The sequence below is a fragment of the Purpureocillium takamizusanense genome, chromosome 6 (assembly GCF_022605165.1).
Source record: "Purpureocillium takamizusanense chromosome 6, complete sequence".
NCBI classification, from domain to species: domain Eukaryota; kingdom Fungi; phylum Ascomycota; class Sordariomycetes; order Hypocreales; family Ophiocordycipitaceae; genus Purpureocillium; species Purpureocillium takamizusanense.
This window is the reverse complement of record NC_063073.1, coordinates 510599-537481: the sequence shown is the minus strand read 5'-3', so window position 1 is coordinate 537481 and position 26883 is coordinate 510599. Positions and strand designations below refer to the sequence as shown.

At 59.3% G+C, this 26883-nt stretch overlaps 8 protein-coding genes across 11 annotated transcripts; 3 read left to right on the top strand and 5 right to left on the bottom strand.

The window, feature by feature from the left end:
• Positions 1-452: 452 nt before the first annotated feature.
• JDV02_006640 (uncharacterized protein) lies at positions 453-4644 on the bottom strand. Of its 2 annotated transcripts, XM_047988054.1 has the most exons (6): positions 4117-4644; positions 2627-4044; positions 2300-2578; positions 1487-2251; positions 860-1433; positions 453-804 (listed from the first exon to the last, which is right to left on the bottom strand). In XM_047988054.1, exons 2-6 carry the CDS (start codon positions 3100-3102, stop codon positions 625-627), a joined length of 2274 nt encoding a protein of 757 aa, XP_047844045.1. In that variant the 5' UTR covers positions 3103-4044; positions 4117-4644; the 3' UTR covers positions 453-624. The 2 variants fall into 2 exon arrangements, with proteins under 2 accessions (XP_047844045.1, XP_047844046.1); XM_047988055.1 differs by having other exon boundaries at positions 2300-4644.
• A 4294-nt stretch (positions 4645-8938) lies between these two features.
• Positions 8939-9739, bottom strand: JDV02_006639 (uncharacterized protein). Its single transcript, XM_047988053.1, has 3 exons — positions 9494-9739; positions 9365-9422; positions 8939-9183 (listed from the first exon to the last, which is right to left on the bottom strand). Exons 1-3 carry the CDS (start codon positions 9551-9553, stop codon positions 9002-9004), a joined length of 300 nt encoding a protein of 99 aa, XP_047844044.1. The 5' UTR covers positions 9554-9739; the 3' UTR covers positions 8939-9001.
• A 667-nt stretch (positions 9740-10406) lies between these two features.
• Positions 10407-12517, top strand: JDV02_006638 (uncharacterized protein). Its single transcript, XM_047988052.1, has 2 exons — positions 10407-10882; positions 10977-12517. Exons 1-2 carry the CDS (start codon positions 10521-10523, stop codon positions 12184-12186), a joined length of 1572 nt encoding a protein of 523 aa, XP_047844043.1. The 5' UTR covers positions 10407-10520; the 3' UTR covers positions 12187-12517.
• JDV02_006637 (uncharacterized protein) lies at positions 12344-14358 on the bottom strand (the record flags this gene model as incomplete). The annotated part of the gene is made up of 3 exons (XM_047988051.1): positions 12344-12844; positions 12970-13179; positions 13267-14358. The coding sequence occupies 3 exons, from the start codon at positions 14356-14358 to the stop codon at positions 12344-12346; spliced, it is 1803 nt and encodes a 600-aa protein (XP_047844042.1).
• A 4073-nt stretch (positions 14359-18431) lies between these two features.
• JDV02_006636 (uncharacterized protein) lies at positions 18432-19911 on the top strand (the record flags this gene model as incomplete). The annotated part of the gene is made up of 3 exons (XM_047988050.1): positions 18432-18911; positions 19001-19288; positions 19384-19911. The coding sequence occupies 3 exons, from the start codon at positions 18432-18434 to the stop codon at positions 19909-19911; spliced, it is 1296 nt and encodes a 431-aa protein (XP_047844041.1).
• Positions 19912-20215: 304 nt separating this feature from the next.
• Positions 20216-22368, bottom strand: RAD52 (DNA repair protein rad52). Of its 3 annotated transcripts, XM_047988047.1 has the most exons (3): positions 22213-22368; positions 21374-22104; positions 20216-21323 (listed from the first exon to the last, which is right to left on the bottom strand). In XM_047988047.1, the coding sequence occupies exons 1-3, from the start codon at positions 22218-22220 to the stop codon at positions 20464-20466; spliced, it is 1599 nt and encodes a 532-aa protein (XP_047844038.1). In that variant the 5' UTR covers positions 22221-22368; the 3' UTR covers positions 20216-20463. The 3 variants fall into 3 exon arrangements, with proteins under 3 accessions (XP_047844038.1, XP_047844040.1, XP_047844039.1); XM_047988049.1 differs by having other exon boundaries at positions 21374-22368; XM_047988048.1 differs by lacking the exon at positions 22213-22368 and having other exon boundaries at positions 20216-21487.
• A 349-nt stretch (positions 22369-22717) lies between these two features.
• STS1 (Tethering factor for nuclear proteasome sts1) lies at positions 22718-24575 on the bottom strand. Its single transcript, XM_047988046.1, has 2 exons — positions 23968-24575; positions 22718-23889 (listed from the first exon to the last, which is right to left on the bottom strand). The coding sequence occupies exons 1-2, from the start codon at positions 24044-24046 to the stop codon at positions 23069-23071; spliced, it is 900 nt and encodes a 299-aa protein (XP_047844037.1). The 5' UTR covers positions 24047-24575; the 3' UTR covers positions 22718-23068.
• Positions 24576-25289: 714 nt separating this feature from the next.
• NOP13 (Nucleolar protein 13) lies at positions 25290-26736 on the top strand. The gene has a single exon (XM_047988045.1). The coding sequence runs from the start codon at positions 25481-25483 to the stop codon at positions 26666-26668; it is 1188 nt and encodes a 395-aa protein (XP_047844036.1). The 5' UTR covers positions 25290-25480; the 3' UTR covers positions 26669-26736.
• The last annotated feature ends 147 nt before the right edge of the window (positions 26737-26883 follow it).

The window sequence follows — 26883 nt, the reverse complement described above, 5'->3', positions numbered from 1 at the left end:
CGCAGCCTCGCATCTTGACCCGACACTCTGGTTCAGCCGTCTTCTCCTGAAGGCGGTGGTCGTTTCGACGCGTGTATCGAGCCGCAGCTGAACAATCACCGCGCGACCGCAACGAGTAAGCCGATACACCTCGTCGGCCTGTGGCTGGACCGGGGGTGTTGCCAGCCGCTGAGGCGCGAGGAGGAGAGAGGGAGAGGGGGGAAAGGAAAGGGGAGGGGAGGGGGCCGATGTGACGCAGGAGATGATGGACGGCCCCCTTGGGTCTACTTTGAGCTGAAGCATCGGGTTGGCCGACGGTCTTGGCCCCAATGCGTGTCTACAAGCCCGCCGGCGATGGGGTTTACTGTGCAATGGCGCCCGGCCAGTTGCGCTGATGTGCAGACTCGTCCAGACCAGGTCACGGGCTATTTTGCTGCCTGTCATCGTCACATAGGGGGACAGACAAGTCTCGACAGTAGAATACGCAAATCAACGTGTAATAATAGCCAACAACACACTCGCCCAGCGTAGTCCAGTGACACTCTATAACCGACCGTATTACAAATCCCCCCCGAGAATGGTATGCGGTAGAGAGAATACAATGTGCTCGTCATGGCTGTCCTTGATGTCGTTTTCGTCGTAATCTCATGTCCGTGGCATGTCGTCTCCCGCGACCGCCGTCCCCTCGACCTCCACTTCCATGGCAACCACCTCATCATTGCTGGACTCGACCTGCTCAATCATACAGTTCGTTGCGCAACGCACGTGTTCGCATCCAACGCAAGAGGGCGACGTCTTTAAGTTCATGGTCGTGTCACAAATGCACTGTAGGGAACTGTTAGCATAGCGGTCCACAGGGGCCAAATTTCAGGTTACTCACGCATTGCCACATGTATGAAGGCTTCTTCGATGGCCGTTCATCAATGTTGTCGCTGCTTTTGCGCTTTTTGGCGCCAGATCCCGCGGCTGTGCACTTGTCGGGCACGGCCAGAATGTCGTCGACGTTCTCTCTGACCGTGTCGTCCAAGTCTTCTTGATGTTTCCATTTTGAGATGTCATATTTCTCCAGACCCTCTTTGCCGAATAGATGATTGTCGATATGGTCGCAGCGCTTGGTCCACGAGTTGCCCCCTCGATCGATGGCAGTGATCTCAATGACATCGACACAGAACCCGCACCAGAATCGTGGGCCGCAGTGGCGGCCCATCCGACACTTCTCCAGCAGTTGCTCTATCTCTTCAGTGTCTTTCACGTCGTGGTCCTTCTGCAGGTGGTTTTTGAAGCTCTCTCTCCGCTGGCACGTTTTTTTGCAGCCAGGCTTGTCACAGTTCCACGTCTCCAACTCATAGTGCTGGCTGCTCTCGTGCCTCTTCCAATCGTTTTTGCTCCCGAATCTCTTAGAGCATTGCTTAAAAGTACAGCCGTACGGCTTCTGGTGTCTCTTCATGTGCTTTCTGGTGCATGTGATGAGCATCGACAACTTCCTTTAGTATACTGGGGGACTTACTTCAATTCGCACAGCCGGCTAAAGGTCTTCCCACAGTCACGGCATCCGGCGCGGGTGCTAAGATCATCATCACTCTGGCAGGTATCCCCCGCATCTTGGCGAGCCCGGAGCGCAGTCTGGAGATCCTCCGTAGGTACCGCTGTGAGGAGCCTGATGATTTCCTCTCTATCGCGATAGGCACCGTGGGCCTTTGATTTGAAAAGTTCCATGATGGCGCTGAACTGCGGGCCGCCGTTGCACCGCTGCGGAAGTGCCAAGTCGGCTCTGTGGTCCTCGACGCCAGGTAGGGTACACTCACTGGGTCCTAAGCGGGTTACGCTTAGCTCATGTCGCTCTGGCTGCGGCGATGGCTTTTCCAACGGCTCAGGGAGGGTTGGTGCCGGCGTGTCTGTAGCATGGCCGATACCGGCCGGTCCGTCATACTCTGGAGAGTCCATTTCGAAACCTGGAGAAGTCTGCAAATCGTATTCTCCGATAGACTGGGTATCCAGGCTGCCCGCTTCGGCTATGGGCTCTACGAGCCCATTGTCGTTGTCGGTGTTAGAAGTAGTCGTGGGCCTGACTAGATCGGGGCTCCGGAAGATCGAAGGATCAATACCCATGGAGGACTCTTGTAGGGAGATGAGTTGCTCGTCTCGAAATTGATGATCCAAAGACGTCGATTGATCCGAAGAAACGGGAGAGCCCTGCAAGTACGGTGGCCGTTCGGTTCCAGTCACGTGAAAGCTACCAACTCCCTCGAGGTTCATCTTGTCCTCCGGTGGCCTAGCAGGACATCAGTCTAGCGACATTCTGCGGGTCATATCAACGTACCGATAGATATATTCCTTATGATCGTCGTCGGCGCTCATTCGGATGCCATGGGCGCGTTGAAGATGTGATCGGAAATTATCTGCCCTGGGCCAGATCTTGGGGCTTCTGCTGCCCGAATTACAATGAGGGCAGACGAATGACCGTCCCGGAAGCGCATGCTCTCCATGTACCGATCTCTTGTGGCGCACAAGGTCGTTGGAAGTGCTGAAGCCTCGTTGACCTTTGACACAATCCGGATAAGGACATTTGTGAGCCTTCAAATGCCGCTGCATATGTTTCCTGTCTGGTAGTGAGCAAACAGTCGGAGAAGAGGCACGCAAAACTCACTTAAGTTCGCCCTGACTCTTGACCGTTGTGGAACATTCCGTGCACACCAACTTTCCGCCGGGTGCGCGGGACGTCACCCGGGTAGCGAGTACATCCTGGGCTGGGTCGAGTTGACACCCACCCATGGCCTTTCCGATGTTCAAATCGAGTGCCGAGTCATCTCCGTGTATAGACGCGCTAGCGATGCTATACGTGGCGCGACTACCTCCGTATCCCGAGTCACCGGGCAGCTGAGAGGAACAAACAGATGGAGAGGCGGCGCTTCGATAGTCCGTGAAGCTGTGGTCATGAGGATATTGCCCGGATGAGATGTATTGGCCATGCTGGTCACTCGGAGACGGTGCTTGCAAAAGTCCATTCCATGGCTCACTCTTTCGGGGTGCAGCGGAGAAAATATGTAGGGGCCATGGCTCCGCATATCCAGTATGCTCACCCGGGATCGCGCTCGGGGGGTATTGCAAGTACGGATGATCCATAGTATCGGTCCTAAACGATAAACTTGACGTTGTTCACAGAGGCTTGGTGTGTATTATCATCGACGGCGGATCTTGGCTCCCTGCAGTGTCCAGTGACTCACGGCAGCGACGTCCGGAGGTTGGCAGCGCGGCAGGAAGCAGATGACGAGTGCATCCGGGCTGTGAGCAGGCAATTTAGTGATTTCACGGCCGTTGCCTGTTGCAATGTTGTCGTATTGGTGTAGAGATGCTAACCCTTCCAAGAGCGGACATGCAGGAGACGTCAGGCAAAGTGAGGCGAGGCGGGCTTATAAGGCTGGCCGAAGGAAAGAGCCGCACGGAAGAGAGAGAGATTGTAGTCCTGTCAAATGATGGAGAGTTGGCACAAAATTGGACACCACAGCCGAGTGCCAAGTTAGCCCTACGTAGGTCGGGACGCAACACGCAAGTAGCGGGCTCAGGCTCATAGGGCGCAAGCAGCTAAACGGCTGAATGGGGAAAGGGGGGGTGTCATGCACCGAAATATGTGGCCGCAGCAGTGGAACAGGGCGTCGTGGAGTTGACAGCTGTGCAAAAGAATCTGGGTCGAAGACTCGAGTAACGAGCGGTGTGCACGAGGACACCAGACGCTGATACTGTCACAGCAAGTCGAGAGTAGAGACAGCACCTGACGAGAAGAACGCCACGACGACGTCCAGTTGAAGGGCTGTACCGTAGGGCCAACGCGGAGGGGAAAGGGGCTCAACGGAACATGGGGAGTCAAGATGGTTCGCGAGTGGTGCGTTCGCGAGCGGTGGTGGGTGTCACTGAAGCCACTGCCGCAGGTGGCCGTCGATTCGGTGAAGAGCGGGTGGCTCGTGGAGTCGACCAGACGCGCAGCAAGCAGAGACAGACAGCTCAGTGGGGAAGAGCCGGGGACCGCCGCTGTCGAGGGATGCTCACGAGGTGCGGCAGGTGACGGTCCTTGTTTGTCAGTCCGGTGCACAGGACAGGACAGGAAGGCTGGCGGGCGGGCGGGCGGGCGGGCGGCGGTACTGGATGAATGCCCGAGTGGGCGGAGAGTTTGGCTGGGTCGCACGGCGTCAAGCTTGCCTGCGTACGTGCGTGCGTGCTTGCTTCCAAGGTCGCTTGCTTGCTTGATGATTTGCCAACTTGATCAGTGCACGGCGGTTGGGCGTGACGTGACTTGACGTGACGGGGGCAGTGGACAGGAGGAGCACCCACTCCGCGGCGGCTGAGTGAGCGAGTGAAGGATGAATCAATGGACAAGAGCAACGCCTGGCTGGCGCAGACCAGACACGGCTGCTGGATGGAACAACGGGCGGACCAGAGTCGTCCGGGAAAAGAAAAGGAGGCTGACACCGGCGACAAGAGCAAGCACGAGAGGGCGAGAGAGAGAGAGAGAGAGGCAACGTTGACGACGATGGCGTCGGCCATTGTTGTTGGGCCGGCGAACCACAGCCGACGTGGTTCGCCTCACTTTCAAGTGAGTTCGGTGTGGTTGTGGCCAATCAGACGACGCCTGGTCACGAGCTGTGCGGTGCTCCTTCCGCAGTCGCCCGGGGTGGGTGTCGGTGAGAAGATGCAAGTTCGACTCTGGGCAAGGCAGCAGCGAGGCAGCCTGGAGGGGCAGTTGCCTTGTTGTGCTTGTGCGACACACAAAAACACAGCCATCTACTCAGGGTTCCTTAGTACTAACCTCTACCTCGTACGGTACCGAGCACGTTACAACGCTCGGTACGTCCTTTACAGTGCTCACCTAAGAGCATCACACTCTTCTTGATGCGTGGGGGGGATCGATCCATGCATGGACAGGTGCTGGAGCGTTCGGCCTGCCTCCCTCCCGTCTGCCCAACGTCGACGCACCTACTCAATTGTATCGTACGCACTGCATCCGTCACCACCACCACCACCACCCCTGCAACGCCAGTCAGTGCCTTGCATACCTGCATCAGCCATCTGCGGCGCGACGACCCTCTTCCCCACCCCGCGGCTGCTCTTCTCTCTTTGCACCACCCGGCCGGCATTCTCTCCTCATGCTGGGCTGGGTGGCTGCACCCGTCGATACCGTCGGCGCACATCAAGTCTCCTTGATTGTTTGCTTGTGCGCCTCCGCCCACTCACCTCGTTGACAAGGACGGGATTCCGAGGCTGGGAGACCCGGCGACGCGGGGTGACTACCCTGGCTTCCGCTTCGCTCCCAAGTCTTGGTACGACCGACCCCTATTACTGTCGGGCCCAGCCAAGGCACACACCCGACTGCCATGTTCTCTCACCTCCACCAACTCACCCCCAAAATTTGGGCATCCAGGATACTATTGACCAAGTGGCTATGCTCGGGAGGACTAGTGCCCTGCAAGCAGGCTGCGTATTCGATCCGGAGCTGCCACCCACTCGAGACAGGCCTCGAGGTGAGGGGCCTCCGCCAGAGAAAGATGCTGCGTGATCTCTAGGCATGGAATCCTGTCAGGCTCGACTCGATGACGGCAACCGGCGTGCGGCGGCTGAATGCGCGCAGCCTTCCCGAACCCTCCTCCCCTGGTCTCGCTTCTCCTTCGGACTTCCTGACGTCCGAGACGCGAATTGGTCATGAGCCTGACAGTTACAGGTTACCGAGATTCGTCATTAGTAAGATGACAAGGTCATGTCGAGACCCGAGTGGTGGATGGCTCGGATGGAGAGTTGAAAACATTGCTGAAGAGCGTGGTTCTCAACCCAAGGTCGATTGGCACACTTTTGCGTTTCTAGTGCTGTTTATATGCTTCACATAGTGATGAAGTTCTTGGGTCGTCGGCTCGCTAGCTAATCCGCCTCTCGTCCCAGAAGTCCCCAAGGTAACTTCTCGAGGACTCCTTTCTTGGCCCCATTGGATCCTTCGCTTCTTGAATGACTCCCTTGTGGACGCATCCTTGCTGGTCCAGCCACTGGTGAAAGCAACTCCCCGTGTCGCGACGGCCAGGCTCCATCCATCTCAAGGGAATCCGCGTGGGGCTCAATAGCCGAAACGACTCTCGCTATTCTGTTCTGCGAGCTGTCATCGATGTATCTCCCCGCAGTGCTTGTCGGTGAGTGATGTCGTCGGCGCTTCTCGCTTGTGTTGCTGGACTACTAGGCTCGTTTGCCAGAAGCACCGTGCGCTGTGCATCATAGTACTAGGATGGCTGTCTTTCTTCTGTATCATCATGGCTTGTTTCTCTTGAAGAGTGGGCTTGATGCGAGCTGTTGGGCCGTGGCAACTTTATAAATGCCCTCGATCGGGTTTATCGATGCCCTCCTTGGCATCAAACAGCACCGACGACGACGGCTTCACAACCCTGCAAATCCCGCTCGTTCGCTCCCGGTCTGGTGCGAGCAAACTTTGGTGCCTCTACGGCAAACGATCACGGTCCAGGTCCGCATTGCTGCCAGCCTTACTCACCGGTGCCGAGAAATGTGCTTAGCTGACATCAAGCTCCCGAGTGCCAAGCGGGTAGACGGGCTGAAGCGGTTTATACACCACAATGTGCGACTGGGACGAGTTTCTCTTTGCATGCAATCACTCCGTCTTCCGGCTCAAATGGCACTGCCACTTTGCACGCAACGACCCCAACCACCGATGCTACGGGGTCCAAGTCCTGCGCAGCTCGTGGCCACAGGCAAGACTGTGCGATGACTGCATCGCGCAGGTGCAGACACAGAACGTCGCCGGGCAGTAGTTGCACAGGCCCTTCCTGCGTGTTCATCAAGCCTTGGTTGGGGAGTGTGGTCAGAACAGACCGTCACGGGGTTGATGGATTGTTTTCGGCAGCGGATTGTTACACGGCCGGGTGGTAGGCTGTGCTCTTCCTTGGGATCATAGACTGGATTTTTCTCTGGATAGACTAATAATTGGCCTCATTCCCGCTTCTGAAGCCTCACATGCTGGCTGGTGGCTCCGTGTCGTCCGCAAACAAAGTCATGCTCAGCAAACAGAAACGCCCGACGAGCGGGTTCGTTTGCATTATACCAAGTTCAAATCTTGGGGCCAAGCAAACGCACACGCGCATGTGCATGTGGGAGGAAAATGAAGGCAGGTCTCATCTTGGGTCTCACGGGGGGTGGGTTGAGACGCGTACCACGTTCTGGAAGCCACCGAGATGGTCCGCCCGGTGCAGTACGTAGTAGTAGCACAACCCTGCAGGGCGCGCGCGTCGATGCGGCGACGTCACGGGCAGACCAAGACAAGGCTGCTCTCGGCGGATGACGGGGGGCTTGTGACAGGCAGAACCCTTCCCCAGCCAACCCCCCCCCCTTCTCTTCCTACTTCCCACCAAACTCGGTTTGGGGGCCCGCGTTTCACTGACTGAGGCGAGCAAGCCGGACGGCGAGAGGAAGAACGGGGAGGGCGGTTCTGCAGCAGTCATGGCCCTCCATGGGTACTAACGTTATTATTTCTCCGAAATGCCAGGATCGGGGGCGGGCGGGAGACGAGTTTCACGCTGGCGGAGAGTTTGCTCATGCAAGTTGCCGTGCCAAGCCAATCTGCTTCCCTTCCCCTTTCCCTTTGGACTAGACGTGGAAGCACGTAGGAGGTGTGTCTTGGGGGCTTCTTTTTTACTGTCGTTGGTGCCTGACCCATGATGGATGGGGGGTGTCCGGGGCGTGAGGTTCGGGGCATCACTGCGAGAAGAAAGACAAATGCCTGTCGCTAATACATACATACATACATACATATATATATATATATATATATATATATATATAAACCATGTCTCTGCCGCTGCGGGGCGGATCGTGCCGCGGGCAGGGCAGTGTAGGGGAGTGAGGCGATGATGCGAAAGGAAAACAAAAGAATTGAAGATTAGAAGGGGGAGGGAGCATGTTGGTGAGCACCTGCATGGCATGTCGAGTATGTATGTATGTACCTTCCTATGCATGTCAGATTGAATGGGTCGAGGGCAGTACATGGAATGACCACCACCACCAGCGGCAGCAACGGCAGCACGTCGTCTCATATGCCGAGTGACGTCGTTGGGTGAAGCCCGCCGGGTCCGAGGACAGGACAGGACACCGGGAGCAAGCAGCCGAGGATAGGGTAGGGGCGCGCGCGGCCAAAAAGACGTGTCTCGAATCAAGCAAGGGCTTGAGAGATTGGGGGCTACTACTTTCTTTGCGCTGCTTGCCTGCCGCTGCCGCTGCCGTTGCTGCTGACTGCCGCCGCGGTTGCCGCAGGCAGACACATGACCGCTGCGGCGCAGTGCACCTGGTAGGTGCCTACCTAGGTACGTACCTACTATGTACGTAGCTCGTCATAGGTAAGGCACTAATGTAAACGAAGTCATGATAATAATAACATCTTTCCGCGCGGACGGGCGTGTCGTGACATACAAGTGTGTGTGTGTCTTGGGGGGTGGGACAGAGATCAGAACGGGAGCACAAAGTACCCAACGTGACCATGCAGCCCCCCCTCCACCACCGGGAATATGCAATGTATCGACGACGGCCCCGGCGAGGAGGAGGAGCGGCGCGGCGTCTGTACTTCGTGCACCATGCGCGCAATATACGTATACGTACGTGTACACGTACTCCCGAGGCTGACCCGTCCGCCCGGCGCCGAGCACATGCCGGAGCCCTGTGAGCCTGCAGAGTGGTCCTCCCGGGCGGGCGTGCGTGTACGACGTATGGTGCGAAATCTCAGCGGCAGGGCACGTAGTAGGATATGGCCCAAGGCTTGGCCGGACGGACAGACGAGCTGCGTAGGGGGGGAGGCACGCAGGCGCATATCCGTACGCAACAAGAGCACCGAAAATAACAGCAGCAACCACGACAATGATGTGAGGGAGGCACAGGGCACACGCGAAAGTTGCCACAGAGCAAAGCAGGAGGGAGAACATGGAGAGCGGAGAGGAGTTTTTCGCCAGTTTCTTTTTTATTATGTTTTTTAGAGGCGATGATGTCCTAGTCACCCCAAGTTGGTCGCTCCCTCGACCACGCCGACGATGTTGTAGCGCTTGGAGAAGAAGGTGACCCAGTCCTCAAGGACGCCCTTTTCCTTGTCGTCCAGGTCGCTCCAATCAGCCTGAACGTCCTCGGGCTTGGTGGACGTCTTGCCGAGAGCGCGTGAGGCGTCCTTACCGGCGAAGACTTTATGGGGGCAGCCAATGTTTTGTTAGCTAGCACGTCGTGTCTGCCTTGCGCCCTGCCGCCTGGCTCTCTTGTTTTCGGAAAGAAGCCAATCAAGGTGGAGAGAGAGCAGAAAGGAAGGTGAATGAATGTGAAAGTGTTTTGTGTAGATGAGAGGATGCCCGTGTGGCTGAAGACGTACCGTGATATGAGCCTCCAGGCTGGTATGCCTTGTTGCCCGTCACGTCGTAGACCTTGCCCTGCGAGATGCAGTAGTTAGCTTCCAGCCTGCATCAGTGAGCGAGTGCGCGCGGAACCGCGGACGACAAACCTTGATAGCAACATAGCACTTGCCGCCATCGACGCCTATCATCATCCGAATCAGTGACATTTCTCAAGCTTTCTGCCAATGCTCCCCGGTCTGTGACGTCGGTTGTGGAGGTGGGGGAGATGGCGAGCCTCGCCCGACGCCTCCGCCTTGCCGAGCACACGCAACCTCCGCCCCCGAGGTCTGGAGAGAGAGTTTCTTTCCTCGGTCCCAAGGGCGCGCCTGTCTCCGTCCACGCAATCACCCACCCGGGGGGGGGAGGGGGGCGCAACTCTCATCCTGTTTCACTGGGTGAGGTTGAACTGTTCAGGTTGGCTCTGACTTCTCGCGGCGTTGACGGCGGCGGCAGCGTCATCATAGCACGTGCCCGGAGACGTTCAGCGTCGGTGGCCGGGGGCCATGGCGGGGCAGAGCTTCGTTGATGAAGGGAAGAATCCGCTTGGGGGAAAGGAGGGAACATTGGGGGGGGGGGGCGGGGAGGCGCGTACCGGTTGCCTTGGCCAGCTCGTCGAGGGTAATGGGGTCGTCCTTGGGCGGATTCAGGTTCACAGGAACCTTGGGCTCAAACTTGCCGGCCATGATGACTGAGAATTTTGGGGGAAAGAAGGGTGTTTGTAAAAGGGGGGTTGAATAGGTCGGTCGATGGTTTTGAGGTGAAGATGCGCCCGGCCGAGGGAGCTGGCTGGCGGCTTCCTCGGCCCGTCGTACGTACCTCGTAGGCAATGGTAGTAGGGAGCAGTACTTCGCGTGAGCGGGCGCGCGACTGTGAAGTCAGCCACCCACCCCACTTCGTTCCATCTTCGGCGCGGGAGCTGCGACGACGGCAGGCGTGCAGGCAGGTGCACGGACCAAGCCCGGGATTTTTGGGCTGCTTTCAGATGAAGCTCTCGTCCTCCTCCCACCGTCTCATCATTCCCGACCCAACTCCATCGTCGTTTCGCCCCGATCGCAGCAGCATTGACAGACAGACGACACGCCGCCGCTCCCGCCCCGTCCGAGCTGACCCGGCCCGAGACCCCCGGCCGTCACCATGTCTGTGGCGGTCGTCGCCTCGCTGCGGCCCCTTCCCGGCCGTTGCCTCCGTCACGCTGCCTCCGGCCTGCTTTCCGTCCAGCTCCGGTCGCGGACCGCCAGCGTCCACGTCCACGCCCTCGTCACGCTCCGCCCACCACCACAGCAGCAGCAGCAGCGCTGCCAATCGACGAGTCCCGCGTCGCGGGCCGACAAGGATGCCCCGCCGCCGCCGCCCGAGCAGCCCAAGATGACGTTCCGGCGGTTCGTCGGGCACGCCCTGCGCGCCAGCTTCCGCAACATGGCTGTCGCGCTGAGCCCGCGCGGCATCCGGACCGCGTTTCGCGACTCTCCCGCCGCGACGAGCATCAGCATCGTCCTGTGCGTTGCCTCCTCTTGCCCCCCCGCCACTCTGCTCTTCGCCATCTCCTCTTGCGCGCTCTCGTCGGATGCAAAAGCTGAAACCTTTACGCAGTCTCGTCCTTACCATCGCCTTCTCTGCCGTCGCCGTGCGCGCCTATCTCCAGGCCTTTTACGGCTCATCGTTCAGTCGGTACCCCGAGCCCGTCGCCAACACGCTGCGGCGGGCCATATATTACACAAACGTCCGCCCCGAGCCGGAACTGGCCCTAAAATACTATAAAAAGGCTATGGAACAGTGCGCCGAGCTGGGCCTGGACCCCTTCTCGGATGAGGTCATTGGCATTCGCATCCAGACCTCGTTCTGGCTGCAAAAGATTGGCAACTACAAATCCGCCATTGAGGTCCTCGAGTCGGTCCTCGACGACTGTAGGAAGTGGGTCGACGTGATGGAGAAGTCGGTCGCGGATGGCAAAGTCGACGCCAAGGGGTACTATTTGTCCGAGACGCCGGCACCGGCACCGGCACCGCTGCAAGGGAAGTCCGCGGCGCAGGAACCCCAGGCGATCAAGAAAGACGGCGAGCCGGCGGCGGCGCCCGAGACGTTGTGGCGAAAGCGAGAACGCCTGCTAGCCAAGGCCATCGGCACCGCCGTCAAGCTCGGGGAGCTGTACTCGGATGAGCACGTCCTGGACCCGGAAAAATCGCACTCGCATCTGGTGTGGGCGGTCGAGACGTCGCTGAGAGAGTATCAGAGGCGGCGGACCGGTGACACCAAGCCCGGCGAGGAGTCGTGGCTATCGCCCGAGGAGCTGGGCGGCGCCATGGAGTCGCTCGGGCGCGACTACGAGCGGCGGTCGCAGTTCCAGCTCGCCATTCCGCTCTTCTTCCAGGCCCTGCGCCTATGCGAGACGCCCTGCCACCGCGCCGTCATCATGAACAACCTGTCCGCCGCCTTCGCCCAGCACCCTATCTACACGACCGCTGAGGCTAGCGCGTCCGACGCGCTCAAGGACGTGTTCACCACGTCCATGCCGACCACGCGCAGTGACTGCCTCGAAGCAGCGCTTAACTGGGCGCGCAACGCGTACGAGCACGCCCGGGACGTTAAGGGCGAAGAGCGCACGGCCGAATGCGACGAGGCCTGCGCCGTGGCCCTCTGCAATTGGGGCGACGTGGCGGCCATGCTCGGCAAGACAGAGCTCGCCAGGAAGAAGTACAGGCAGTGCATCGACATGAGCCGCAAGATGGAATTTGCGCCCGGCGTTAGGCAAGCGCAGGAGGGGCTGGCGCGACTGACGTCGACGCCGGCCGACCAGGTCTGAAGTACGCCGTGGCCTCTGGAGCGGTGGTCGAAAACGCATTCGTATATAGCTTCGACTGGTAAAGTCGGACAGTGTATAACACGTGTATCACGAGATTGGCGCCGGCTATCTGGCCGCTGTTGCTCTCGCTCTATATATCCCACGGTGGAGTGACGTCTCAGGCACTACTGCCACGCTTCTCGTCTTCCATACCTTCGCGGAGGATCTTGACCTGCTTCTGTATCTCAACCCAGAGGATCAACTTGTCCAGATCGGGCTTTTTATCCTTTCCGCCTGGTGACACGAGGGTCCGGTCCAAGACTTCGACCCAGTCATCGGGCCCGTCTACGGTTGACGGCGTCGCCCGAGGCCTACCACTCGGCCGCTGTTTGTCGTTGCGCTCCTCACGGACCTTACCATGCTGCAATTGCCTCCCGTTCCCGGCGGGTCCGCCTGTATGGTCACGCGCAATAGCCAGCAGGGCGGCGACAAACGCTTCCTGCAGGTAAGCGAAGCTGAAGCCGTCAGTGATGCGCGCGATGGCCGTGCATAGCTCATCGGGGAATTCGATGTCACGGTTGGGCGCGAGCTTGCCTTGCCAGAAGTGGGCATAGGCGACGCGCTCGTCGAAGCTCGGGTTGGGGAACAGGTACTTGCGGTCAAACCGCGAAGGGCGTTTCTGAGAACCGTTAGTCGAGGTGGCTTTCTTCTCGTGCACTCTTTGGGGGTGCGCGGCTAGGGTCATCCCGTGCAATGGGGTGCGAGGTGGCTTGATGAGTACGTAGTAAATGAGGCGAGACTTGCCGCAATGCCGGGGTCCAGGCGATCGAGGTGATTGGTGCTGCCAATCATGAATATACCATCGTTGCTTTGGAGGCCATCAACCTCGTTGAGAAAGTAGCTCCGCACACTGTCGGAGACGATGGAGTCGAGATCCTCGAAGACGAGATAGCAAGGGGCAAACTGGCGCGCCTTCCGGAAGATGAGCTGAATGGAGTACTCGGGCCCAGCAAACTGCCATTCACAAGTTAGCCATTCAGTCACTTGGTTCTTCGCAGATCTTTATGTGCTGGTTCTTCCTCTGTGCGGGGAGAGCCTTACAGACGCCAGGGTCCTGACATAAAGCGTGGGAACAGGCTTGTCAAGGCTGTAGAGCGTATTCATCATGGCCTTGATAGATATAGTCTTGCCGTTTCCGGGCGGACCGTAGTATATGACACCGCGCTTCCAGGGAACACGCAGCTGCTCGTACGTGTCGCGGCCGTTGAAGAAGGACAAATGATCCTCAATGAGGGCCTTTTTCATGTCCGGGTCGAGGATCACGGCATCCCATGAGGCCCGGCGCACGCTACGATAAAGATTGGCGTCTTTCAGCCAGCGACCGCCGTCAAAGACCCATATCTCGTCGTGGAGCTCGCTCGCCCACTGACCAGCGGCCAGAATAAGGGCTTGGACGTGAGCGTCGCCATTGGGGGACGGGGAAGACGGGTCACGGGTGCTCATCAAGTACAGGTTGGTGACCTGCGGATAGGACGAGCTGCCATCACGGCCATCGGCAATGTACAGGATAAAGTCGTGCCCGGACCAGTGATAGGCAAACTTGCCGAAGAGCAAGGCGCGGGCAACGGCGCCCGGAGAGCCATCTAGGCGCCGCGCGGGGGGCACATAGACGTCCCAAGCCAGAGAGGCGGGGAAGGAATCGCCACCGCCGCCGCCATTGCTCTCGACGGTCTGTGCTGCGGCAGTGGCTGTGGCACTGGTGAGGTTGTCGTCGGCGAGGGGGGTGGCGCGGGCATGGCCGGCAGCGGCGTAGGCGAGCAGGTCAACCGACGCTCGGGGCACAATGGACAGGTGCCGGTCGGGATACTGGCGTGTGAGGGCAGTGGCAATGACGGCATCGGTATTGACGCGCTGGGCCGTGGAGTGGGCGAAGAAGGCGTCGGACGCGGACTGGCGTCGAAGATGAGGCCCAAGATGGGGCTCACGGTGAAGCGGCATCGTGGCCCGTGCCTCGGGGCGATGCATCGGAGAGCGAAAGGAAGGGCGGTCTAGTGCACCAAATCCAATGGACCCTGGTGATGTGCGGGTAGTGGTGCTATTGTTGTACGCAAGGGCGACGTTGGCGACGCGAATGAAGCCAATGGGGATCGTGAGGACCGTTGTGGTGTTGCTCGTCGGGACATGAAGGGTCATCGTGGTGGCCTTGTTGCAGCAGGGCCAACACGAGGTCGACGTGCCGCTTGCCACGGCAGCACGCCGTGCATGAGGTCCAAGCCGTTCTGCCGTCCCATGCCTTCCAAGCGGACGGGGGCACTGCTGGTGAGGGGTATTTTGGCTTGCAGGAGGAGGATGACGGATAGCCTGGTTCCGGGGTAGGTATAGTGGTGTCGGTAGGTGGACGACTGGTCGTGTGAGTCGGCATGGGCCCGATTCGGTAGGCTATGGCTATCGGCGTCCAGGCTGCGCTCCTGCAATACCATTCATTCCATCGTCCTCAAGTCCTTATTAGGTGGCACTTGATGGATGCGGGTGCGTGCAAGGGCACAGCACCCAACAAAGATGCGCGAGAATAGTACAGGGGCAACGGTGCCTGCGAGGCTAGATGCCGTTGCCAGGCCGCGGTCGAGGTCTTCAATGGATGATCCGAGATGCCAAGGTAGTGGTTGAGCCGTTCCGTGCAACCCCCGGGGCGGGCGATACCCAGATGAATGGATCGCTCCCATAGAGCTGGCGGAATGGCGGGTTGCTCGTGTTTCCCACAGAGCCTCCAGCTCCAGCAGAGGGAAAGCAACCTTGGTACTAAGTACAGAACGTACCTACCTAACCTGCCGCCCGATCTGGCAGGACAGAGGAGAGCAAGAGCGACCCTGCACTGCACCCAGCCGTGAATGGAATGAAACGACTCGCTCACACGTACAGCACGGCACAGCTCCATGCGGTAGGCAGTACTAACGCACTACTAAGACCACGACAAACACATTCCAGTCCATGTCAGACTGTACGCACATAGGCTCGTACATGAGTACCATGCAACACTGTGCCTGCAAGAGACTCGAGCTTGTCATCGTCTCTGGCCGTAGGACTCACAGGAATAGTTGCTGGGGGTGTGCTCGACAGAAAGCACGCATCGATGATTCGTGCGCTGCCGACCACGTCCCGACGTCGTAGGATCGGGCGGTCTGAATACAGCACTGGACACGCATCATCAGGTATCCGTACAGCCTACCAAGTACGCACGAACGTACATTGACGAGCGAAGGCCTGATCACGGAGCATCTCCGAGCAGCACCCCTGTCGGCGAGGTCGAGATGCTGCGCCCTCAACCAACTGCCGTTGCGCTCCCACGTGCGAGACCATGGCTGCTGTGCGACGAAGCACGACACATGACACGATACGACACGGCACAACAGCCTCATCTTGCGGAACAATGACGACAATGGGGCCCAGTACTAACCCTGTGCAGCAGTATACCTACAGGGGAGCCCAGCGTCCCAAAGATAGCAGCGGCAGCATGAACGACGGGATGCGCGAGGCCTTGAGCGTGTCTGAGACACGGCCCAGAAACTCGCCATCGAATGGCAGTGCCAGGGGGGCAACTAGTACTAGTAGGACAGAAAACGGCAATTTCAACGAATTTCTGATCGGGACCGCCCTCCAGCTCCGCGAAATGGCGGACCACACGGCCGATGATCCGGGAGGGTTGGGGCCGTGGATTGCCCCGGGCAGCGCCGCGAAGACTGTCTCCACTGAAGTGAAGAGCCCCGGCTGCCCTCCATTCGACCGCCCCCCATTGAAGCATGGATGATGGGATGAATCCATTCGCAATGAAACCCAAGGTACTTACTTGGTCATGGAACCTGCCCGGCACGTTAGCGTTCATCCCGTCATCTGCTGCGGGTGGGCGCGCACTGGCTGCCGAGCGGATCGAGCGCCTCACCTCGGGGGTAACAAGAAGACGACTGGAGTTATTACCAGGTACTGACTTGACCCCTCATCGCCGGCTATCGGCCTGGGCACACGCCGACCGACTGCCTGGGCCTCGCGCCCCTGCAAGGCCGCGACTGCCTCTACCTTTTTTTTCCTCCCCCATTGTGCAAGTACAGTGTGTACTTACAGTGCAACAAACCTTGCTCTCACCTTTAGTACCTACTAAGGTAATAATGAAATGGAAAGAGCTCCTGTCCCATGACAGTCACGAATCTGCTGAGGTTGTCCATGAGGTTAGTACTGTACTGCACTGTATTGTGCGTACCTGTACGGTGGTGGATACTACCCTCTGGAGTCTGGACAATCATACGATGCGGCGCGGACCCCACGAGTGGATTGTTCTTTCCCACTTCCCGTCCCAACATCCGACCCTCGTGCGACGCCTGCCTATTGGTATTAGCCTCATCACGAGACGCATCTCGCGCTCGTCTGGGGCCGTAGTTACCGTACCTATAGAGAATGCGAGGCAGAAGATTGTTTTTGAAAGCCCTTGGTCGTCAATCATGCACTACTTACTGACTGGTGCTCAGCACGCTCCGGGGCCAAAGATAACGCCTTCTCACGATCTTGCCTATTGCCGCCAACCGTCGTCGCCTCGTTGGCAGCTTTCGCGCGTGGCAGGCATGGCGACAGGGTAATCCACCGGTGAAGCCACGATACAGCCAGCGCATTACGCCCAACATGCCCCGACAGGACAGGACAGACGGACAGTCTGCACGCCAACACCAACACGAGCGCCAACGAACCAGCAGTCCTTGCTCTCTTCTCAGCGCGGCGCGGGCTTTTGTGATGTGCTCCTCGCCATCCTCTTTTGGGTGCCTCCCACCCTTTTTTCTAGAAGCCCGCTCTCATGGCCATCGACAATGTGCCATCTCTCGCCATCCATGCCTCAATCCCGGTCAGTTGAGAGGCTCAATTCCTTGCTTTCCTGTCATTAAAGAGAGAAGCACTTTATTCGCTCGCATCAAGAACCAACAGACGCACACATACTGGTTACTACTACATCATCAGGCAGTCTAGCTAGGGACTAGCCGCGCCAGGACCACGCACCAAGCGAGCCTCGCCATTCTCGACGAATGGCGCCATGTTTCGTTCCTTTGCGTTCCTGATCGGCATCTCAGTCACTGGGCTAGACGCTGAATAACCTCTAGAGTTTGCACGCACGACCGCTTCTTGCGCCCTATGAGGCTCAGCAGATCCAACCTTAATAACCTCGCTCGCCAACCTGGGGCTCGCGAGATCTTGTTCTCGGTAATGGGACGGCTTCATCCCAACTGCACGTGCGGCGTGCCGAAAACGGCCACGACCGTGCGTGGGCGCGCAAAACCCTCGTCCCGAGCGTGTTGGTCCCCCACCCGGGAACTTTTTGGGGAGGTCGGTCCTGTGATACAGTAACTATGCCTCTCCAAGGCTGGGAGCCAGTGTGGCAGGCGCGAGGACGAGCGCGTTCATGCACCATTCACAAAACCTCTCGCCTCTTCAGTCTATGCCTGGCCAACAACGATGGGCTCCATGTTTGCCTCGCCCAACCGCGCGGCACCGGCGCTCCTGCTATTCCCGTTTTGTGCGCTCCCAATCCGAGAGGTGCCACTGCTGCTGGAGAGGAGGAAGCCAGCAACGCGGGCCACCGGTGCCGAAGCTCGCCGTCTTGTCCGTGTGTGTCCCCCTTACCCCCGTCATCACCGTCGTCAGTCCGTCGTCGTGTACCCTGCGGTATGTACAGTACAGTACGAGTTTCATTGTCCGTTCGTCTTTTCTCTGGTCGCCAAGTTGTGTTAGCCCCTCAGACCTGGCAACAAAGACATGGGTTCCGCGCTGGTAGGGGGCAAGACCTGAAGACCGAGGCTTTCCACGACCAAGGGGCATGGGGGCTTGACGTTATCCATAGCTGTGTATTGGCATGCGAGACGCCGCAGTGTGTTTGTTGGCTCATGTCCTCTGCAGTTTGAGTCCTTGAGCCGATGGAATTGGCTACCCAGACACGCAAACCGATGATGAGGCGTTAGATATTGTGGCGATTATGGGGTATAGGTATTGAGGGCACCTTACATCAACCTGCGTGGGCTGCTCTACTTTGACAGTCTTGCTCCCCCCTCTCTCTTGCCCCGGTGCTGCATCAACAACACCGGCATCTATATAACCGACGAGGCACACGGGGCACCCTCCTCGGCACTACCACGACGCAGGATTGCCCTCCTTAGAGAGTGTACACGACTCCAAAATCGGATGAAGGCGCTGGGTTCGGATCGCCTACATACAACCCAGCGAAACGCGTAAGGATGATGTTGCTCGCCGCTTGGCCGCCACACTCTGCAGCAGCACCCATGGATCCGACGCCGCCGCCGACTGCAGTCAGCAATCTAGATTGGGATGTTTCTTTTCGCGACGCGCGCAGGAGGACGTCCTCGGCAACTGCTCCCTCGCCTACTCTTGCGCCGCATCACCAGCATCAGCCCTACCACCAGCCTCAGCACCGTCACACTCAGAGCCAGAGCCAAAGTCAACACCGCGAGCATGCGCACCTCATCCCACGCGGCGAGATCGCCATGTCCATGCATCAAACGGCCCATCAAGGCGTTCCCACGACCGAGTCCCAGTATCTCGGCGCTGGTACCGGAGCCATCTCTCATTCAGACCATCACCCACCGCACCATCACCACCATCATTCCTCATCCTTTGAATACTTCACCGGTAACAACCATTACATGAGCTCTCCTCCCCTGCAGCCGCACTTCCCCCTGGGCCAGTATTACTCTGTGGTGAGTCTCAATCGGGCCGGGCCTCAAGGGGCCATACTTGGCTAGAAGGAGGTTGAAGAGTCTGGTCACAGCTAACACGCGCATAACAGCAGAATACCGAGTCGTCCACATCCGATGCAACCTTTCCCTTTGCATACACCAGCCCCTGTAGTTCCACCAGCGACCCCATGCTTCCTGCTAGCACCCAGGCGACGGCCACGACTTTGTATCAAGACCATCACCCTCAGCCGCTTTCTCTGCCGCAAAGCCATCACGACGAGAAACCATCCCTTGGGGACGCCCTCTCACCATCGGCGGTCGCGACAGCGGCAGCCCCCACGAGCACGCGCCGCCGTCGCGAGAATCGCTATCGAAACGCGCCACCGGGCGTCCTCTCCGTACGTTTCGGTCCCCTGATTTTCTTTCTTCCGGGCCTTTTCCCAAATGATACTCGGAATGACATCTGTATTCCGCTAACAATCCTTGTATATAGCGTCGCCGGGCGCAGAACAGAGCTTCGCAGCGCGCCTACCGCGAGCGCAAGGAGCAGCGCATCCGAGACCTCGAGCAACTCCTGCGCGAGGCCAACACTCGCGAGGAAACCCTGGCCGAAGCATACGTCACCCTTCAAGCCGAGCTCGACCAACTGCGTCCCGGCGCCTCCACGTCCCCGCCAAGCTCCTCTCAGTCTCCCTGTCGATGCGGCAGCAGCACCGTGGCAACGACCGCCGCGTCCAAAGCCAAATCGAGCACGGAGCACTCGCCAAGCTTACCGCCGCCTCCCCCGGCAGCGCCACCCCCCTCTCTCCCTCCAGATTCTGAGGCCGCTACCGCCCCAGTCGAGTCCTCATCGGCTGGGCCGCAACTCGGCCCACGAGCGGGTATCAAGGTAGAATCCGCTGCCGCCTCCTTCGATCACCTTGCCGCTCAGGTCAACCATGCGGCCGCTTCGGTTAACCTCGGCGGCGGCGTCTCCTACGCCATGCCCCTGGACATGAAAGGTTTCCCACGGCAGATATAGCCCTTAGAGCCTGCCTATCTATCTCGTCTTTGCAACGGCGTCGGATGATTTACGAACTCGATGGAGACCTGGCATCGGGAACAGCTAATTGGCGAAAAGGCAGAAGAATAATAATAAGGCCCCACGCGACGTCATCTTAGCATGAACACCCACCCGGCACATCTGTGGGTGGCCAGTGAACTCTCGGAAAGAGGGTCTATAGAGGCGCTGATCAACTAGAAATCAGCCATCAGCAAACCCTGAGGAAACATGTGTTTGGTCGACAAGTGGAAGGCTCGGTCTCGGCACTGGCTCGCGCGGGCGTGGGCAAGATACGAGACGCGTATTGCTACCTTGACAGTAACTAAATAGTACTAGTACATTGAAAATGTGTCGTTACGCTCCCGTATATCTCTAGTCTCGTGTGCCAACTTCGCTGTCTTGATACCATGATAATGATGGTAGGAACGAACCTATCCCCTTTGACCTAAAAACGCCGCCTTCCCAAGATTGACGCCGTACACCCAGCATGAGAGCGAAAAAACAACAAGGCCCAAGCTCCGGTCTTCAGACTCATGTCATCCTTGGCCGCTTCGCATCCGCGCCGTCGGCTGCGGGCGCGTTGGCCTGGCCCGACGTGTTTGGCGGCACGTCAACGAGGGGCGAGCGCGGGACGCCGACGGCCCCGTTCCCATCTCCTGCAGGAAGTGGGCGCTTCATGGACGGCGGCTTGTAGGAGTTTCTGTTGGCCAGCGGGCTGCCGGGCCCGCCTGGCGCGCCGATGCGGCGGGTGTAGTCGAGGGACGGGTTCACGACGTTGCTTCGCGTGACTGGGCCGCCTCCTGCAGCTGCCGTCGCCGCCGCCGCCGACTGCCTCACCGGCGTGAAGCTGGACGTGTTGCCGGCAGTGGCACCGGGGGCTGATGGCGCTGACGACTGGCTGCTGGCGGGAGCGATGTGCTGGCCGTTCCTCGCCAAGGGTCGTGACGAGTTGTGGTCGATGCCGGGGGTCTTTCGTATCGAGGGGCTTTCGGCCTTTGGGTTGAAGAGTTGCTTGTTCTGGATATGGGCGTTGGGCTCGGCAGCGTTTGTGGTCGAGACGGAGCGCGCGGAGAAGAAGGCTACGGGCTCCGCGGGATTGGGAATCGAGGGCTGCTGCGCCGAGGGGTTGGGCGAACCCCTTCCGTTGCCGGCCACGGGGCGACCTTGATGGTTGTCTTGGTGGTGAGCCGGGCGCGAGTTAGCAGGGTTTGGCGTATGTGGAGGGAGCGGTCGTGTGGTGCCAGTTCCGGCAGAAGCAGCTCGGTTGAACTGCCTCGTGGGAGGCTGCATTTGCGGTGGCCTGTCGGCGGGGGGCACCACGGTAGGATGCGGGACCATGACTTCGTCGGGGTGGCCATCACCGGGCACGCAAAAGTCGGCCTCATCAAGCTCTACATACATTCAGCCTCAATCTGCTCGAACCCATCCGAGGAGAGCATACCTCCGAGGAAGTCCTCCTCAAACGACTCGCTGGGTTCCATCTTGGGCAAGGGGAGGGGTAAGGCGGTGGTGGCGGTGGTGGCGGTGGTAGCGGGGGCAGCAGCTGTCGGCGCGGCGGACGTAGTAGATGCGAATTCGGCCTTGACAGACTCCCTCCTCACAAAGTCGGCATGGCGGTGGAGGTTGTCCTGGTCAAACTTCTTGACGGGGTGTGCCTTGACCTTTGTGACCTGCTTGACGTAGTCCTGGTCGTAGATGCAGTTGCCGAGGACGTTGCCGAAGCTGCGCAGCGCGCGCTTGAGGCCGTCGGTGGTGCCCTCCTTCTTGGCCTTTTCAAAGGCCATGGCCTTGCCCTTTGCGTTCTCGATGGAGCCGTAGCCAATGTCCTCGTGGTAGGTGCCGTCGCGGAGCGTGACGCGGACGATGACGCTGAGCCCGATGCTGACGCGCTGCGTCTGCGGGTTCTCGTCGGCAAAGTCCACCTGGATGTTCTGGATCGACGACGACCACCCGTTGAAGCCAAACACCTCGTTGGCGAGCCCGATGCACTTCTCTGCCGTCAGGTAGTGCACGCGCGAGCCGCCCGGCCCCGCCCGCGACGAGATGTACTCGGGCCCCAGCTGCTTGTCCAGCTTGGACGAGATGGTGGCGATCTGCTTGGCCGTCCATTCCGAGATGCACGGCTTGGCCTCCTCAAACGGGTTCGCCCATGACGTGTGCTGGTCGCCTGGCCTGTTCACGGTCGCACGGTCCAGAGGAGGAGAGCGCCATTGTCAGCGGGCAGGAAGGGGACGAGAGAGAGGGGGGGTGCGTGAGCGGGAGACGCGTTCGGGAACGTACGCAGGCATGGTGGGCGGTTGTTTAGGCGGCGCCAGTCATCTATGCAGGCAGGCTTTGGAGCGTTGGGATAGCTTCAATGGAGCACAATGATTGATGTTTTGTCGGCGTGTCGCCACGCTGTTGCTGGATGGCGAATGGCAATGGGGTGATTACGTCGAGACCCAGTCGCGTTCACGGTCGGTGGTCAGTCGCGTCGACACGTCTAGAGTAAACGGGTGAGCACGTGATACGACCTGTCTCAGTCTGGGTTCTGGAGCCACACCCTTTGCACGAGCGCCATGCACGAGAGCTACTGTGACTACTGACTACCTTACGTGCAGTACTACCCCGCCACAGCTCCCGACAATGGCAACACCACCAATGTCACTGGTGAGCGATGATACATGCACGACAACAGCGAACAGACGCAATGAAGAGGTTGGTTGTGCCCGCAGCGGGCCGAGGAGGATAATAGGGCCGAATGCCTGCGCAAAGCCACACTCGCACCCGTGCGCGAGGCACCGTCAAATCTTGTTACAAAAGAGAACTGGATTCGCTGGCACGATTCCGTGTTTGCTGCGTGCTTCACATGCAGCACGCTATATACATACAGAAGGGACCGGCAGAGGCCCACAGCGACAAGCTGTCCCGATGAATTCCCTCACAAAATTCCCGTCACAAATGTGTGGCTGGCAGAGGAAATGAAAAAAACGCGAGTAAACGCCACCCCGTCCTGCAGTGCAAACAAGAGCGCCCGTGTCTATGCCGTCGTAGAATGCAAGAGAAAGAAAAGTCGTCAAGTGTCGTCACATGTTTAGTGGTATAGCGGTCGAGACAGGAATGCAGGGAGTCGCCGTTCTTATCGGCCCCGAGGGCTCTACCACGGTCCGACGCGGACGGGGGAACCATAGGTGCCCGACATCAACTGATTCAGGATCGAGTTTTGCTCCCCAGAATTGGCAGGCTGGTTTGTGGCCATCCATCCGACGTTGTCGCCCATTGCTGAAACGGCCGTCGCCAACCGTCCGCCTGACTCTTCGTTGTGTCGAGCGAGTCGTTGGTCCCAGCCACCGGAACTCAGCGTGATGCCGCCGCCTCTCTTTCCGGCCTCGTTGACGACGAGAGCCCATGCCCTTGAGAGTTCTTCGTATGCGTTCTCCTTGTGATGACGATACGCTTGCGCTTCCCAATTCGGCAAGTCGTGAACAAGCTTGGTGGCACCGTCCAGAAACAGGAGCGACTTAGCTACCTGCATCTCGGCTGGTGGCAGAAACTGCGGTGTGAATGCTGACAGTGCCTCGAGGAGGGCGACCAGGGCGTCTCGGATGCGGTAGTACGTGTACTCGGGGCTGGATTCACCGTACGGTATGGCGGCCTTGAGCTTGTCCTGGTACTCGCGGAGAACACTCAGCGCCGCTCCGGCAGTAACCCGAGGAGCTTCGGAGACGACCTCCTGACCGATATTTGGATGGCGTTCGCAGATACGTTCCAGGACTGTGCGCAGCTGTTCGGTGTCGAGGGTCTCAAGAAGACGAGGCAGCGGTAAGGGACGGCCGATGAGTTCGTTTGCTCGGGCCTTTTTGGAGGGGCGGGCAAGTGTCCTGGAGGCGACGGCGGGAGACGACATGGGTGACATAGTCTCGTCACCATCTTCGTCGGCTTTTCGTTTGCGGTTGGCCATGCCGGGCAAAGGGGAGACTGCGTGACACAGGTTAGTTGCATGTTGCCACGATCCAGGGTAGCCGCAAGAGATATGTCGGCGACGGCACGACTTACCGGATCGTTGAGGAGAAAGACGATGGTTTTCGTACTGGTGAGGAAAGACGGGCGGCTGTGGCGATAAGAGCAGATTCATCGTGGAGAGATGGCCGACGTGCGAGGCTGAGAGTTCGGCACGGGACTCGAAATCGGGATGCGGCAGATGAGGCGGGCAGCGACGGGAGAGGAGGTCTGGATGAAAAAACAAATCGGCCGCGACGGTAAGATCCGTATCGCTAGGATGTCGCGGCCGCAGGGCAACGGCTGCAGCGGCCCGGTGTGGAGGGGTGAGTGTTGTTGTGAGGCAAAGGGAGATGGAGGAGGGAAAACAGAGGCGGAGGCGGTCAGAAGCCAGGCGAGAGCAACAGGCGTAAACGATGGCCGGGTCGGGCGCCCGCCCGGGGCCAAACAAGGGTCGGGGGGGGAAAAAGCGTCTGGATGGGGGGGTGGAGAGCCGGTCTTGGCCGCGGCCGAGTGGTGGAGCTGGTCCGCGCAAGCAATGTTGCGTCGCTGCGCAGTGCTGCGTTGCGTTGGGATGCGATGTGATGCGATGCGATGCGGCCGTAGCGCTATGCTGCGTTGCGTTGCGTTAGGTAGAGGGTGGCCGAGGGAGAGTGAAATGGGAGGGGAAAAGAGATGAAGGAGGAGGAGGAGGAGGAGGCGGCGGCGGCGGAGGACGCAGGGCGATTACCTAGGCATCGATCTTGTCCAGCCAGGCCTGCCCAGCAAGGCCCGTGTGAGTGCGTCCGCTCAGCTGGGCTTGCCTCAGGATTCGCTCGGGCGCCTCCACGTGACGGGCGCCCGCCCTCCATCTCCGTCCCATCCAGAGCCTTAGCGTGGGACCGGCCCGGGCGCCTGAAGCGACCTTCCTCCACTTATTAGCAGGCGACCTGCCCAAGGTCCCTACTAAGGATCTACCAAGGTCAAGGTACAGCGGGGTTGGTAGGCGGTGTAGGTGACCTCGGGAGAGCTGGGGCCTCCACTAAAAAAAACTGCCATCAGTTGTGGCAGCTCGCGCCGATGTATGTATTTGGCCCAGCACCGTCCAACTTACTTCCACGGCACAACAAGATTGGTCAAGTAAAATGTCTACGACTGACGCTAGGTCACTGCGCCCCATGCTACCCTCCTGCCAGTGCCGTGCAGACCATCCGGGCTGAGCTTCGGCCCGCCACAGCTGGCGGTCGAGTCGACGAGCGACAGACGGGAATTTCGATAGCATGGAACTTAATCCGCCGGCGAGCCGCCCGCCCGGTGCCAGTGGAGTCCGCCTGGTGGAGGCCGGCGCCCGCTATTCCACCACCCAGCAATGCTATAGGCAGCGGAACCCCGATAACTAGATGGGAATCCCTATTGGTAAGGCACGACTAGCAGAAAAAATGGCATCTCTGCTACTGCAACGTACGAATAGCACCACTCACCAAAAAAAAAATCTGGCGGAGCCACTGGACCCTTCATCGCACTTTGCGACGTCAGAGTTCAGTCGCGAGCCTCTCATATCACCCTGCTCAGCACAAGCCATTGCGTTCCAATGGCCGCCAAAGAAGGCACCCCGCCGGCAGACGCCGCCAGCCCGGACAACAAGACGTCCGCAAAGCGCAAGTCGGCCGTCGACGAGATCGAGGTCGACCTCGCGGCGCCGGAGCCGCCCTCAAAGCGAGCGCGCCGAGCGCTGAAGAAGGGCAAGGCCCTACCCGCGAAGCCGAGCAGCGACGACGAAAAGGACGGCGGCGATGGCGACGACAAGAAGGATAAGAAGGACAAGGTCCGGTCAGAGCACGCCGTCTGGATCGGCAACCTGCCCTTCTCGGCGACCCCAGAGCTCCTCCGCAAGTGGCTCGTCGACAACTCGGGCGGCGTCATCACCAGCGAGTCCATCACAAGGATAAAGCTGCCCACCACCAAGGAGCCCGGGCGCGACAAGAGCCAGAAGCCGGCCAACAAGGGCTTCGCCTACGTCGACTTTGCGGAGCTCGGCCCCAAGGTCGCCGCTGTGGCGCTCTCCGAGAACGACATGGGCGGGCGTAAGCTGCTCATCAAGGACGCTACGTCTTTTGAGGGCCGTCCGGCCAAGGAAAAGGAAGCGGCGGACGGAGCCGACGAGACCGGAGGCAACGCACAGACGAAGGAGCAGTCCCGGAGCGAGGCCAACGCGAGCCGCAAGGTCTTTGTGGGGAACATGAGCTTCGGCACCACCGAGGACGACTTACGCAAGAACTTTGAAAAATGCGGCGAGATCGAATGGCTCAAGCTCGCGACGTTTGAGGACTCGGGCAAGTGCAAGGGCTTCGGGTGGGTCAAGTTCAAGGAGCCAGAGGCGGCTGCCTGGGCGGTCAAGGGCTTCGTCAAGATCAAGGAGGAGATTGAGACCGAGGACGACTTCAAGGAGGATGGCGAAGAGGACGACGACGGAGACGGGGAGAAGCAGAAGCAGTTCAAAACGCGCAAGTGGTGGGTCAACCGGCTGCTGGGACGGCAACTCAAGCTGGAGCTGGCCGAGGACGACCAGACGAGGTACAAGAAGCGCTTCACCAAGGGCGGCGGCGGCGGCGGCGGCGCAAGGGGTCCTCGAGACAGGCCCGAGAGGAGGGAACAGCAGGGCGAGCGACGCAGAGGCGATGGGGGCGAGCCGGCCGAGCAGACGGCGCAGGAGCTGCAGGAGGCGCGGTTGATGGGCAAGGTGGTGCCGCACACGGGCACCAAGATGACATTTGACTAGAAGCACGCATGTATGGCGAGATACCCGGCGTATATATATACATCCACGCAAGATTTATAACTGTCCGGCATTCTGTGCTTGCCCCTCGTTGCCAAGGGCGAGCGAGGAGGACAAGTCGACGATGCCGTGTACCGCGATGGGGACATGCACGGGCGCGGCAACAGCCGAGGGGAGCCGTGTCTCTGGCCTGAGCGCCTATACTGCAGGATACTGTA

What these genes read in the sequence shown, in the direction of transcription:
- JDV02_006640 (XM_047988054.1), bottom strand. Translation starts at nt 3,102, where the DNA reads ATGGATCATCCGTACTTGCAATACCCCCCGAGCGCGATCCCGGGTGAG. An exon ending in AGCCGGCTGTGCGAATTGAA is followed by an intron (nt 1,434 to 1,486) that starts GTAAGTCCCCCA and finishes CACATGCACCAG; the next exon opens with AAAGCACATGAAGAGACACC. An exon ending in CTTCATACATGTGGCAATGC is followed by an intron (nt 805 to 859) that starts GTGAGTAACCTG and finishes AGTTCCCTACAG; the next exon opens with TGCATTTGTGACACGACCAT.
- JDV02_006639 (XM_047988053.1), bottom strand. Translation starts at nt 9,553, where the DNA reads ATGTCACTGATTCGGATGATGATAGGCGTCGATGGCGGCAAGTGCTAT. An exon ending in AGTGCTATGTTGCTATCAAG is followed by an intron (nt 9,423 to 9,493) that starts GTTTGTCGTCCG and finishes TGCATCTCGCAG; the next exon opens with GGCAAGGTCTACGACGTGAC. An exon ending in GCCTGGAGGCTCATATCACG is followed by an intron (nt 9,184 to 9,364) that starts GTACGTCTTCAG and finishes GCCCCCATAAAG; the next exon opens with TCTTCGCCGGTAAGGACGCC.
- JDV02_006638 (XM_047988052.1), top strand. Translation starts at nt 10,521, where the DNA reads ATGTCTGTGGCGGTCGTCGCCTCGCTGCGGCCCCTTCCCGGCCGTTGC. An exon ending in ACGAGCATCAGCATCGTCCT is followed by an intron (nt 10,883 to 10,976) that starts GTGCGTTGCCTC and finishes ACCTTTACGCAG; the next exon opens with TCTCGTCCTTACCATCGCCT.
- RAD52 (XM_047988047.1), bottom strand. An exon ending in TGAGGAGGACTTCCTCGGAG is followed by an intron (nt 21,324 to 21,373) that starts GTATGCTCTCCT and finishes GAATGTATGTAG; the next exon opens with AGCTTGATGAGGCCGACTTT.
- STS1 (XM_047988046.1), bottom strand. Translation starts at nt 24,046, where the DNA reads ATGAATCTGCTCTTATCGCCACAGCCGCCCGTCTTTCCTCACCAGTAC. An exon ending in TCTTTCTCCTCAACGATCCG is followed by an intron (nt 23,890 to 23,967) that starts GTAAGTCGTGCC and finishes TGTGTCACGCAG; the next exon opens with TCTCCCCTTTGCCCGGCATG.
- NOP13 (XM_047988045.1), top strand. Translation starts at nt 25,481, where the DNA reads ATGGCCGCCAAAGAAGGCACCCCGCCGGCAGACGCCGCCAGCCCGGAC.